General features: G+C 40.0%; 1 protein-coding gene and 1 pseudogene across 1 annotated transcript in view; both read left to right on the top strand.

Moving 5' to 3' along the window:
• Positions 1 to 10,067: 10,067 nt before the first annotated feature.
• LOC115289288 lies at positions 10,068 to 10,223 on the top strand (annotated as a pseudogene).
• Positions 10,224 to 13,564: 3,341 nt separating this feature from the next.
• Positions 13,565 to 14,990, top strand: part of TTL (tubulin tyrosine ligase) — a 35,661-nt gene continuing 34,235 nt past the window's right edge. Inside the window, exons 1-2 of the mRNA XM_029938536.1 lie at positions 13,565 to 13,611; positions 14,782 to 14,987. Of these exons, the coding sequence (XP_029794396.1) occupies positions 13,565 to 13,611; positions 14,782 to 14,987 (253 nt within the window). The remainder of the gene's footprint in view (positions 13,612 to 14,781; positions 14,988 to 14,990) is intronic.

Here is a 14,990-nt window from a genome sequence, read left to right as displayed (position 1 = left end):
TAAACCAGACAGCGCCAGATATTAGAAACCCTAAAAGAGACTCTTACCAAATTAACCATGGAGACTGGCGGAAATTGGGTAAACTCTCCTTCCCTATGCCCTTTACAGGGTAAGAAATTCCCCTTACACCAAAGAGGGCTATACCAGGCTTTAGGGGTACAATGGTAACTCAGCTGACCCAGGATTGGGTCAGTCACAAGACAGAGGGGGGAATGTAAGGACGCAGATTAGAGACCATAGAAGGGCACACATTGCCCAAGGCAAGAGGGACCACCCTTATAATACCCTTAACATTCCTAAGGGCAGGCCTAAGGCTAGTTACACCCTATGTGAGGGTCCTGGGTCCTGGGTCTACTCTGTGATTGGTTAACACTCTATATGTTGTAATTGGATAATCCTGTCAATAATAATTGGATTCCTGTAACTCCCCCTTCCCAAACTCATAAAAGCCCTGCCCCATCTTTATTCGGGGCTCTCAGCATGGATCCACCATGCTGGTAAAGTCTGTGAGCCCGAGTTTAGGCCCTGGAGAGCCTAAACCCGTAATAAAGCCCTTTGCTTTTGCATGCGTGAAAAAAATAAAAAAATGAAAAAATAAAATCAATATTCAAATTTTGCTAGTTATCTGCAGCCTGAGAACATACATTAAATTGTCCTATTATGGGCAATTTAAAGGTGCCCCCCCGCCCCCAAATTCCCATCCCCTGGCTAGTTCATGAGTTCAAGCCCTGTGCTGGTCTCTGTGCTGACAGCTCAGAGCCTGGAGCCTAGTTTAGATTCTGTGTCTCCTCTCTCTGCCCCTCCCCTGCCTGTGCTCTGTCTCTGTCTCTGTCTCTTTTTTAAGTTTGGGACAGTGAAAATGTGAAACTTTTGTTATAGTATTCAACCCTGTTTCATTTCTAGAGTTCAGTTTTGTTGTTACAGTGGGGCCCTTTTTATGAACCCTGGTACTGAATTTAACATGGAAACAATTTACATGCAAGTTTGTTCATGATCAGGCCCAATGCACTGAATGATAGATAATGCAAGTTCTGTTTGGACAACTCTGAAAATTCTTCTCTCTCTAATAAAAAATAATCCATGAAAGAAGAAAAAAAATCTAGAAACCTTTTGATGGGACATATAATTGGCTTCTTAGTAGAAAACGCAACTAATTCTGAAATATTTGTATATTGATAGTACACCCCAGCTAATAAGTAACAACATATGAAGTAGATTTACTTTATGTTTTACCAATTTATTTTCCTACCTGACTTCTTTCTGAAAGCAAGGCTCTAGTTAACCCTCTTCTCCAATCTTGTAAGAGTGAAGGACTTGAGTGCTTTAAAATTATTTTTTACCTTTTGGCAACTTGCACGAAGTCTTCACTAGCTTGGGCCAATTCTTCCGCCATTTTCTCCAAAGAAGCAAATGCTTCATTTTCCATGTCATTCTTCTCCATTGAAATGATCAGATGGCAGAGCTGAACAGTCATTGGGGAGATGATTCTCTCAATGGCCTTGTTCTGTATCATAGAGCCAATGTCTTCAGAGATAAAAGATTCCATCTCTTCTAGTCTATGAACAGAAGTATGACATGGTCTTAGCCCATACTGACTGACATGTATATATATTTCCCCACCTTGATGTTCATCTAATTTTACCTCTACAATGGGGAAGAAATCTATAAAATATTAAAGAGCTAAATAGGGGTAATTTTCAGGACCTTCAAAGTACAGAATATATTTTGGCTTAGCAGCAACATGTAAAAAAGCAAAATAAGGACACATGAGACAGGGTTAGTAGAAGGCAAATAGGATGGAAAACAGACTTACACATACAAACTGTATGAAACAGAGATAGTTTAAGCAATGGTTAATCTTATTATGAAGATATGACTGAGATCTTCAGTATTTGTAGAACTACATACAGTAAAGAAATCTTGCCTAACTTTTACCCTATGGAGCTTCTCAGAAAAAAGGATGAAAGCCATGTGGCAAGACAAAGCTCTCTCTTAGATTGAATGGGCATCTCATATCAAAATTCTCAGAGATCCTAAGAATACTATTACTTGGGGGTTAACAAACTTCCTTCCTCTGGAAGTATATGAGGCTGACTGACAATCGAGGATGTTATATAGGAATTTCAAGCATGTGTGGGTGAATGGACAAAACTGCAATGCTGAAATGTTTGATCAATAATTACAAGAGTGTAGCCACCCACAGAGAACCAACAAGGTGGTGGGGGAAGAGGAAAGATGAGTGTTTTTGCTTACCTTGATGAGAAGATACTTCCCACTCTCTAAGTCAAAGAGCAGACCACTGAATTCACTCTAGATGTAAGGAACCCAACTGTGTTTTTCTTTTTAACCAGCAGCAGGAATCTATTTACATCCATGCCACAGTTCAAGTAACCCAGCAACTGTTAGTTGACTCTGCTACTGACGTCACAGGCAGGATTGCTAACACACATCATAATTTATACATGGTGCTATGGAAGGTCTGCTGTTTCTGCAGTATTAGAAGTCCTGCTTATGCATAAGAATAAGAACTAAAATATGAGGAAAAAGTGAACTGTTCTAATCAATCCAATCATAAAAATAAGATTCAACTCTGAGTCTTCAGATAGTTTTGTTGTGGGGAATGAAAAGGAAATTTGGCACCAGGGCTAATGAAAGGCTGATGATGAATCACTAAGCAGTTTAATTAAATTGGCTTCTTTCTAGATCCCTTGTGTGGATTTTCATAAGGGTTTGTTGAGGGAATATTCTCGCTGTTTCTTGAGAACAATAAAAGGAATGGGGGCTTAAACTACAGGAAAAATAGATTTAATTTGTATTAGGTGTGTACTGTGTTTCAGATGTTTTCCACATCTCAACTCACTTATTCCATAGAATAACTTAATTAGGTAAGTGTTATTAAGTTTCACTTTATTAGCGAGGAAGCTGAGACTATGGTGCATGAATGGTGCCAAATCTTTGAGAATGATTTCCTATTTAGATTATTAGCCATTCCTGGACTTTCAGTAAGTTCCTAAAAATTACAGTGTCTGACTTGTGTCTGGTCAGGAAAACAGAAACCACTCTAGGTATTTAAAATGGAAGGCATTTGGTTCAAGGAATTAATTACAGCAGTGTTAGGAGGGATAGTGATTGAAGTAGAACTTCTGGTAATGTTTAAGTAAAGAGATTGTCAGGGTGCCTCGGTGGCTCAGTTGGTTGAGTGTCCAACTTCAGCTCAGGTCATGAACTCGTAGTTTGTGGGTTCGAGCCCCGCGTTGGGTTCTGTGCTGACAGCTTAGAGCCTGGAGCCTGCTTCGGATTCTGTGTCTCCCTCTCTCTCCCCCTCCCCCACTCATGCTTTGTCTCTTTCTGTCTCAAAAACAAAATAAACTATAAAAAAAATTTTTAAGCGAAGAGATTGTCAAATCCTCGTCCCTAGAAGCAACAGGAAATATTGACAGAATTGCCCCAAAACAACCATTTCAACACTATGGAAATTGACCAAAGGCATAATACAATCCAATGAGTGTTTATGTTTGAGTACTTGCTGGACTTTGTGGAGCACTATGGCATTCTAGTCTGGGGCTGACTCCACCTATGCCATTAACTTGGAGTTCTACCCAGGAGGGAAGTCCATGAGGACTAGTAGCTTCTCTACTGCCATTGCAAGGGGCTCATCCACCTACTAAAGAATGAATGGGCTAACCAAGAAGTTAAAGAGGAAATTAAAAAGTACATGGAAGCCAATGAAAATGATAACACCACAGAACAAAACATCTGGAAAAAGAATAGCAAATTAAACCTGAAACCAGCAAAAAACCAGAAATAATAAAGATTAGAGAAGAAATCAACGCTATTGCAGTCAAATGCTCTACCACTGAGTTATACCCCCGAAATCAATGCTATTGAAATCAAAAACAGTAGAACAGGTCAGTGAAACCAGAAGCTGGTTCTTGGAAAGAATTAACACAATTGATAAACCTCTAGGCAGCATGATCAAAAAGAAAAAGGAAACGACCCAAGTAAATAGAATCAAGAATGAAAGAAAAGAGATCACAATCAGCACAGCAGAAATACAAACAATAATAAAAGAATATTATGAGCAATTATACACCAATAAAATGAGCAGTCTTGAAGAAATGGACAAATTCCTAGAAACATACAAAAGACCAAAACTGAAACAGGAAGAAATAGAAAATTTTAACACACCCATAACCAGTAAAGAAATAGAATTAGTGATCAAAAATCTCCCAAAGAAACCAGAGTCCAGGGCCAGATGGCTTTCCAGGTGAAGGCTACCAAACACTTAAAGAAAAGTTAATACCTAGTCTCTTGGAGCTGTTCCAAAATATATAAATGGAAGGAAATTTTCCAAATTCTTTCTATGAAGCCAGCATTACTTTCCAAAACCAGACAAAGACCCCACTAAAAAGGAGAGCTATTGACCAATTTCCCTGATGAACACAGATGCAAAAATCATCAATAAGAAATTAGCCAACCAAATCCAATAATACATTAAAAAAAATGATTCACCATGACAAAGTGGGATTTATACCTGAGATGCAGGGCTAGTTCAATCAATGTGATACATCACATCAGTAAAAGAAGGGACAAGAACCACATGATCCTCTCAATAGATGTAGAGAATGCATTTGACAAAATATAGCATCCTTTCTTCATAAAAACCCTCAAGAAAGTAGGGATAGAAGGTTCATACTTTGTCTTTATTTTTTTATCTTTAGTTTTGTTATGAAGGATCATACGTTGATATCATAAAAGCCATATATGAAAGACCCAATGCTAATACCATCCTCAATGGGGAAAAACTGAGAGCTTTCCCCCTAAGGTCAGGAACAAGACAGGGATGTCCACTCTCACTACTGTTATTCAACATAGTACTGGAAGCTTTAGCCTCATCAATCAGACAACACAACGAAATAAAAGGTATCCAAATCGGCCAAAAAGAGGTCAAACTTTCACTCTGCAGATGACATGATCCTCTATATAGAAAACCCAAAATATTCCACCAAAAAACAGCTAGAACTTATCCATAATTTCAGCAAAGTCTCGGGCTATAAAATCAATGCACAGAAATTGGTTGCATTCCTATACACCAAAAATGAAGCAACAGAGAAATCAAGAAATTGATCCCATTTACAACTGCACCAGAAAACCATAAAATACCTAGGAATAAATATAACCAAAGAGGTGAAAAATCTATTCAATGAAAACTGTAGAAAGCTTATGAAAGAAATTGAAGAAAACACACAAAAAAAGGAAAATTTTCCATGCTCCTGGATAAGAAGAATACTGTTAAAATGCCAATACTACCCAAAGCAATCTACATATTCAATGCAATATCTATCAAAATAACACCAGCATTCTTCACAGAGCAAGAACAAACAATCCTAAAATTTGTAGAGAACCAAAAAAGACCCCAAATAGCCAAAGCAATCTTGAAAAAGAAAACCAAAGCTGGAGGCATCACAATCGCAGACTTCAATCTGTATTACAAAGCTGTAATCATCAAGACAGTATGGTACTGGCACAAAAACAGACACTCAGATCAATGGAACCAAATAGAGACATTAGAAATGGACACACAAATATATGGCTAACTAATCTTTGATGAAGCAGGAAAGAATAGCCAAAGACAGTCGCTTCAGCAAGTGGTACTGGGAAAAATTGGACAGCGACATGCAGAAAAATGAACCTGGACCACTTTCTTACACTATACACAAAAATAAACTCAAAATAGATGAGAGATCTAAACATAAGATGGGAAGCCATCAAAATCCTCGAGGAGAAAGCAGGCAAAAACCTCTTTGACCTTGGCCACAGCAACTTCTTACTCAACACGTCTCCACAGGCAAGAGAAACAAAAGCAAAAATGAACTATTGGGACCTTATCAAAATAAAAGGCTTCTGCACAGTGAAGGAAACAATCAGCAAAACTAAAAGGGCACTGATGGAATGGGAGAAGATATTTGCAAATGACATATCAGATAAAGGGTTAGTATCAAAATCTATAGAGAACTTATCAAAGTCAACACCCAAAAAACAAGTAATGCAGTGAAGAAATGGGCAAAAGACACGATAGACACTTCTCCAAAGAAGACATCCAGATGGCCAACTGACACACGAAAAAATGCTCAACATCACTCACCATCAGGGAAATACAAATTAAAACCACAACGAGATACCACCTCACACCCATCAGAATGGCTAACATTGACAACTCAGGCAGCAACAGATGTTGGCGAGGATGCAGAGAAAGAGGAACCCTTTCGCACTGCTGGAGGGAATGAAAACTGGTACAACCACTCTGGAAAACAGAATGGAGGTTCCTCAAAAAATTAAAAATAGAACTACCCTACAACCCAGCAATTGCACTCCTAGGTATTTATCCAAGGGATGCGGGTATGCTGTTTTGAAGGGGCACTGCACCCCAATGTTTATAGCAGTGCTATCAACAATAGCCAAAGTCTGGAAAGAGCCCGAATGTCCATTGATGGATGAATGGATAAAGAAGATGTGGTATATATGCACAACAGAGTGTTACTCGGCCATCAGAAAGAATGAGTTCTTGCCATTTGCAACTACGTGAAAGGAACTAGAGGGTATTAGACTAAGTGAAATTAAAGAAAGACAAGTATCATATGACTTCACTCGTATGAGGACTTTAAGATACAAAACAGATGAACATAAGGGAAGGGAAGCACAAAATATAAAGACAGGTAGGGGACAAAATCTTATGGACTCTTAAATATGGAGAACAAACACAGGATTGCTGGCAGGGTTGTGGGAGGGAGGATGGACGAAATGGGTAAGGGGCATCTACTCCTGAAACCGTTGTTGCACTATATGCTAACTAACGTGGATGTAACTTTAAAAATGAATAAATTTTTAAAAAGAAAAAGAAAAAGAAAGGGGCTCACCCAGTTTGGAGAAATGGATGAAGACCCCCAGGGTCGTTGTCAGTGAACGTGACTTCCCAGAGGCAGGAGAGACTGTCTATTAAAGACATATTATCCTTCAGCCTTAGGGGAATGGCACTGGATGGTAATGCAAAGCAACAGAAAGCAGTGAAGAATTTCTATAAAGTTACTTACATAAGTAATTATCAAAGCCATACACACATTTTTCTCTTTTCTCTTAACAGATTTAAAAATATAAGATTACATAAAATAACAATTATAACACTATATTGTTGGATTTATAAGAATAAAAGCATGAAGGAGGGGACAGAGAATAGAACTACATTAAAGCAAATTTTCATTATTTTACCAGAATTAAATGAGTTTGAGCTGTAGCAACGTTTTTTCTTAAGATGCACATTATAATCCCGCAAATGCCAAGAAAATACCTTTAAAAATACTAAAAGTAGGGGTGCCTGGCTCTCTCAGTCAGTGGAGCATGTGACTCTTGATCTTGAGGTCGTAGGTTCAAGCTCCACATTGGGTGCAGGGATTACTTTTAGCAAAATCTTTTTACAAAAATACTAAAAGTAACCAACAATGAATTAAAATTGCATATACTAAGGGCACCTGGCTGGCTCAGTCAGTAGAGCATGAGACTCTTGATCTCATGGACATAAGTTCAAGTCCCATGTTGGGCATGGAGCCTACTTAAAAAAAAAAATAATAATGAAAACATTATTTAACATAGAAGAGGGCAATCAAGAAGGAGAAAACAGGGGCACCTGGGTGGCTCAGTCAGTTAAGCATCCAACTTTGGCTCAGGTCATGATCTCACAGTTGGTGGGTTCGAGCCCCACATCAGGCTCTGTGCTGACAGCTAGCTCAGAGCCTGGAGTCTGTCTTCAGATTCTGTCTCTCCCTCTCTCTTTGACTCTCCCCTGCTCACGCTGTCTCTCTCTCTCTCTCTTCCTCTCTCTCTCTCTCTCTCAAAAATAAGTAAAATAGTCAAAAAAAGGAGAAAATAAAAAAGAAATAGCTAAGTGACAAATGTATAACCAAATCAATAATTATATTAAATGTGAATTCTCTAAACACCCTAATCAAAACACAGAGATGACAGACTGCATAAAAAAGCAAGACCCTATTCTAGCTATCAGAGACATAACCTTGATTCAAAACACAAATAGGCAGAACATAAAGTGATGGAAATAAGCTACCCCTTGCAAGCAACCAAAAGAGTCCGAGAGTGTTGCATGGGGTTGAACAGTGTCCTTCCAAATGTCATGTCTACCCAGAACCTGTGAAAGCAACTTTATTTAGTAATAATGTCTTTGAAAGATGTAATCAAGTTAAGATAAGGTCAGACTAGATTAGAGTAGGCCCTAATTCAATGACTGACGTCCTTATGAGAGGTATGAAATTTGGACAGAGAGCTAGAATGCCATGCAATGATGGAGGCAGAGATTGGAGAGATGTATCTATCAGCCAGGAGCACCAGGGACTACTGACAACCACCAGATGCTAAGAACAGAGAAGGAATCTTCCCTAGAGCCTTGAGAGAAAGCATGGCCCTGATGACAACTTAATTTCAGACTTCTAGCCTCAGAACTGTAAGAGAATCAATTTCTGTTGTTTTAAGCTACCCAGTTTGTTAGCAGCCCTAAAAAAAAAAAGAGGGGTGCTTGGGTGGCTCAGTTGGTTAAGCATCAGACTTCAGCTCAGATCTTATGGTTCATTAATTTGAACATCACATTGGGTCAGCTCAAGCCCTGCTTTGGATGAACCCCACTTCTCTCTCTCTCCCTCTTTGCCCCTTGTGGGATTCCTTCACTCTCTCCTCCTCTCTCTACACCTCGCTCACTTGCGCCTTCTCTCTCTCTCAAAAAACAAAAACAAACCAAAAACCACAAATGAATACAGGGCACCTGAATGGCTCAGTGGATTAAATGTCAGAGACTGGCTCAGGTCATGATCTCACGGATTCAGTCCCCTTGTTGGACTCTGTGCTGACAGCTCAGAGCCTGGATCCTGCTTCGAATTTTGTGTGTGTCTCTCTCTCTCTGCCCCTCCCCCATTTGTGCTCTCACTCTAGCACGCTCTCTCTCTCAAAAATAAACATCAAAAAAATGAATACCAATGCCTCTGTTATAAGATAAATAGTCTTTAAGGTAGTAAATACTGTTAGAGACAAAAAGGGACATTGCATAATGATAAAAAGGGTTAATACGTCATAAACAATAACAACTATAAGCGTAAATGCACCTTACAATAGAGCTCCAAAATATACAAAACTAAAACTGACAGAATTAAAAGGAGAAATATGCATTTATAGTTATAGATTTCAAAACCCTATTTTAAATAAATAATGGAACGACTAGTAAGAAAACTAGCAAAACTTTAACAGTACTATCAACCAAGGCACCCTAATTAGCATATATAGAATACTCCCCACAATGACTGGAGAAAACACATTCTTCTCAAGCACATGTGGAGTGTTTCCAGGATACACCACATGCTTTGCTGTAAAAAAAAGGTTAGAATTATGGAAAATATATTCTCTGATCACAATAGACTTAAATTAGAAATCAACAACAGAAAAACTTTTGGGAAATCCTTGAATATTTAAAACTGAACAGCACACTAATAAATCGCCTATAGGTCAAAGAAGAAATTGCATGGGAACTTGAAATAACATGAAAGCACAACAGATCAAAGTGCATTGGATGCAGATAAAGCAGTTGTTAATGGGAAATATATAGCTTTAAAATCCATAAAAGGAGAAAATCAAATCAGTAAATTAGAATTCATGGAAATTTAAAACTTTTGCACCACAAAAGACATCGTTAAAAAAATGAAAAAGATAAACCACAGACTTGGAGAAATATTTACCAATCAAAAATCTGATAAAAGGATTCTTGAGGTGCCTGGGTGGCTTGGTTGGTTAAATGTCCAACTCTTGATTTCAACTCAAGTCATGATCTCATGGTTCGTGGGTTCACAGCCCACATAGGGCTCTGCACTGACAGTGCAGAGCTTTCTTATCATTCCCTCTCTCCCTGCACCTCCCCTCCCCCTCAAATTAAATAACTAAACATTTTTTAAAAAAGAATTCTTACTCCTCTCTCCTTTTTTCACCCATTGTAGTGTGTGCAGTTGACTGTTTTTGCCATGTCTTCTCACAAAGCATTCAAGATCGAGTGATTCCTGGCCAAGAAACAAAAGCAGAACCGTCCCATTCCCCAGTGGATTCAGATGAAAACTGGCAATAAAATCGGGTGCAACCCCAAGAGGAGGCATTGGAGAAGAACAAAGTTGGGTCTATGAGGGATTGCACGTGAGGTGGCAGACATATTTATCCCACTGAAGGTTATGTACTCAGATCCTACCACTCTGTTAACATCACTGCTACTTGAACGGTAGTGTTTTAGATATGTTTTACTGGGGAAATGATTTTTCTCTCTTATAGGCTTCTGCACCAGTAGCTTAGTTCAATAATACATATGTGAGACCTTGTGTTTGGGCTGGGGGAAAAGAATTCTTACAAATCAAGAACAAGAAGACAACCCAATTAGAAGTGGGCATAAGATTTAATAGACTTAAATTAAAGGACTCTAAATAGACTTTTTACCAAAGAAAGTACATAAAAGGCAAGTAAAAAGATGCTCAACAGAGACTATTGAATGCTGAAAATGAACTGAGAGTTGAAGGGGAAGGGGGAGGGGGAAAAGAGATGGTGGTGATGGTGGAGGGCACTTATGGGGAAGAGCACTGGGTGTTGTATGGAAAACAATTTGACAATAAAATATTATGAAAAAAATAAAAAATAAAATAAAAAAAAGATGCTCAACAACAACATAATCATCATAGAAATGCACATTGAAACCATGAGCTACCCCTACTTAGACAGTTGAATGGCTATAATACAAAAGATGGTACCAAGGGTTGTCAAGGATGCAGAGAAACTGATCCTTGTGCATTGCCGGTGGGAATGTAAAATGGTAGATCCACTTTGCAAAACAGTTTGGTAGTGTCTTAAAAAGTTAAACATTGGGGCACCTGGGTGGCTCAGTCGTTGAGTGTCTGACTTTGGCTCAGATCATGATCTCATGGTTCATGAGTTTGAGCCCTGCATCGGGCTCTGTGCTGACAGCTCAGAGCCTGGAGCCTGTCTTCAGATTTTGTCTCTCCCTCCCTCCCTGCTCCTCCCCTCACTCTCGTGCTCTATCTCTATTAAAGATAATTAAAAACATTTTTTAAAAAAGCATTTCTACTGCTTCAACATTAAAGAAAAGTTAAACATTGGGGTGCGTGGGTGGCACAGCAACTTATTTCTTAGGAATGTACCCAAAATGGATCTATGCAAGACTGTTTCAGCTGGGCTGCAACCAGTATTCCAGACAGGCTGACAGGTGATCTGCTGGAGGAACAGGGCCTGGTTTTTGGAGTAGAGGCTTGGAGCTGAAATGAGAATTTTAGTAGGATCACTGAGAAGACAATAGAAGAGTCACTCCTTTTCTCTACTCTAGGGCTGGGAACTCTATGAAGAGGTAGCCTTTCCCTTTCAGTGGAGCCATCTTTCATAGTCTTTCCAGCTTTGGGAGAATACCAGGCAACACTGAGGAGCACTGCAGGCTGGTGAACCACAGAGGAGGCGTGGTGAGGCTTGGCCTGAGAAGGAAAGCATCCACCCAGAAATATCTGAGGGAAGAGGCTTTCATAAGCAGCAGCCTCAGGAGTTATGTAGGTGAGGGAATGAACTAGCAAAACCTTGATGTTAATTGTTGATGTATCCTTACTGATACCCAAGGTCACAGGAGCTTTAGTGGTAAACGGGGTAGAGGAAGATGTCGCCTTTGGCCTTTCCTCTGGTCAATACAGATGGGATTCAGTTTCCTTCCATTGTAGATCTGTTTCAAAACTGATTTCTTCTAAGACATTTTCCCTGATGCATCTCCCCTCTCTCAAATGCTTCTTGCATTCCTATCTCCTTAGCACCATTAATTATTAATTATAGTTTTATGGGAGGGGGAAAATTATCTTAAATGTATTAATATTTTTATTTGAGTTTATTTTTATTTAATTAAGTTGGTTATTCACAGGCCTGTTACCCCATGTACAAACTCTGAGCACACATGCTATAGCAACATGACCCAGGCAAAAAGAGAGTATGGGCTCCAGCAGAGGCTTCTGGATGGAAGGCATGGGCATCATCTCACAGTCACGACACCCTGTAACTCTAGGTGTTGCAATGTCATTTAAATGCAACTCACTGAGTTATTTTTCTATTTTTCCCATTTTTCTTTCTCTCTGTGTGGGAGCTATCACATTCATCCAGGAAGAGCAGGAAGTAGAGGAGAAAGTGACTCAGGTGCCACATGGACATAAGCAGCTTCCTCCTACATGTTGAGATGTGAGTGTTTCTACAAAGTATTCCTGTCCCCACAACTGTCACCCCAACTCAGAATTCCAGAAACTGTAGGAATATTTGCTCCTCTAGTTAAATTCCTCTAGCTTGCATCCAGAAAAATGTAAGCTTCTCCAGGGACAAAGCTCTGTGAGGGCAGGGACTTTGTCTTGTGTCCCCTGTGCCTTGAACATTGCCTGGAACAAGAATGTGTTAAATGCAGGTTTTCTAGGCCAGAAGGTATGAGTAGCGTTCCTCTTCAGGGAGGGGTGTTGAAAGGCTCCAGTGAAAAGGGAGGCAGTCTTACCTCCAACATCCTAAAGAGCAACCAAGACTTCAGTCTAAAGAAATAGTAAGTCTTATTTTATTCAGCATAACTGTGAGACAGAAAATGCTAGCTAATTAAAGGTTTTGATTAATAGAGACTTTATGACCCATCTGGTACGTGGTTCATCAGTTTTGGAGGGGTTAATACACACTCAACATTAAAACTCCATCTAACGCACTTTACCTTGATGATGATTAGGGTACTTCAAAGACTTTGGTTGAAGTAGTGTGGTTATGTGGCAAGAAAGATACAATGGAAGACTTAAAAAAAAGGCTGTGCTCTGAAATTGAGGATGCTGTCTTCAATGAGCCATTGCTGTCTATGATGTATGGAGAGATGTGATGAATGCTGTGTTTTAGAAAGGTTAATTTGGTCATGATGTTCAGGGAAGATTGGAGAAAGAAAGGGGCCAAAGCAAGAAGAGCAGCTAGAAGACAGGTGTAGTGCCCAAAACATGAAGTGAGTGTAATGTTAGAGATGATGAGTGAAAAACAATTTTGAGTTGTTTGGTGTCCAAGTATAGGATACAAAGAGGAGGAAGAGGGGAGCCTGTAGTTGAGGATTTTGAACTTGTTTCTTAGGAGTATGACTCTTAGGCCTTTCTAAGAAAGGTTTAGACGCTCCAAGTCTGGCTTGCCACATCCCTCCCTATGGATGAGATGTTTGTGAGGTCAAGGGGATATGGCCACCAAAGACTGTTACCCTCCCACTTTCCAGAATATGCTAGGTACCTGAGAATCAGAATTCACTGTCCAAATAGCCCAGCTCTTGTCCTGAGCCCGCACTGGCTTCTTCCCTGCGTCTACTCTCTCAAGGGTCAATGGCATTGCTGCTGTGTGCATCCCTAGGCCTGAGCAGTGGGCAAAATGTAGCTGTTTGTGGGAGGTGCTAGGTGAATGGGTAGAGCCTGAATTTCCTGGTTGTAGTGTCCCCATGCACAAGTGCATTGCCCTTCGTGGTCCAGGATGGAGTCAAGGAAGGTAAGAAACAGGGTAGGCCATGGGCAGAGGCCAGGGCCATCTCTTCCAGTATTTTCTACTTTTGGCATTGAACGTCTATGAATCTGAGAAATCTGAAAACCTTGGCCTTCCAGGTCATCCTTATCAATATATATTTGTAAGGTGAGATGATAGACATTTTTATATAGCAGCTTACTGGCATGGTTTATAGCTTAAAATATTTAGACATATGGTAGACATGTAGACATATGGCTTCCGTTTGTACTCTTGTCCTACAACTTTAGATGTGGCCTTGCTGTTTAGCCCAACATATTCTTCATTTATAAAATGTCTTTGTAGGACACTTCTACAAATCTTCTCTTTTGCTGAGAGTTTACCTACTGGATTGTCCCTTAAAATAGCCAGCTTAGTTCTTTTGTTAACTGGCTTGCCAGTTTTTAAATATGGGTCCTCTAGCAGATATGTATGTCCGCACACACTCACATGTGCACACAACACACACACACACACACCCAGAAATCATCTCTTATTCTATGGCTTTCCTTCTGATTCTCTGGCTGGTGTCTTTGGATAAATAAAAGTTCTTATTTTTAAGGTTGCAAACTCATCAGTTTTTTTCCCCTTTATTCCTAGAGATTTTTATGTCCTCTTTAAGATCTTTACCTAGTACAAGATTTTCTCCTTCACTTTTAAGATTTTCTCTCCTTTCCTTTTAAAAGCTTTCTTGCTTTACTTTCACTTAGATGCATCAGATCACAATGAATCTGCAACTGCTTTTGTGCGTGGCAGAAGTCAAGATTAATTTTGTTTTCCGAATGTATAGCCACTGACCCAGCTTCATTTATTGAAAAGTCCATCCCCTTTCCCATACAACTGCAATGTCACCTTAGTTATGAACCAAGGGACTATGTCTATTAATCGATGGATAGAGAGCTTTCCTTTGGTCTATTTGTCTCTCCTTGTGGACAAACCATACCTTCTTAATTACTATAGCTTTGTACTTACTTAAGTACTCTAACTTTTATAGGTCTTGTCAACTGGTAGTGTTAAGTCTTCCAACTTTCTTCTTCAAGATTGCCTTAGTTATTCTCGGACTTTCGCATTTCCATATACATTTTAGAACCGCCTTGTCCATTTACATTCCGCAGACTTGGGATTGTGCCTCGGACCTTTTTATTTTTATCCATAAAGCGTCCCTTCGGGACAGCGGGGGTGGAAGAGCCGCAGCAAAGGATCCTCCGCTGGCACCGCCCCTGGCTCAGGGACAGGCGCCCAGGCTCCGGTCTCACCGCGCTGCGCCACAGCGGCGCTCGCCCCCGCCAGCCCCCGGGCAGCACCCCGCATAGGGCCAGACCACCGGCTGCGGCGCCGGGGCGCACAGGCCCCCACCGGCCCGGGCA

This window comes from Suricata suricatta, chromosome 4 (genome assembly GCF_006229205.1).
Source record: "Suricata suricatta isolate VVHF042 chromosome 4, meerkat_22Aug2017_6uvM2_HiC, whole genome shotgun sequence".
NCBI lineage: Eukaryota > Metazoa > Chordata > Mammalia > Carnivora > Herpestidae > Suricata > Suricata suricatta.
Note: the sequence above shows the minus strand (reverse complement) of the source record. Positions and strands in the feature narration are given on the sequence as shown.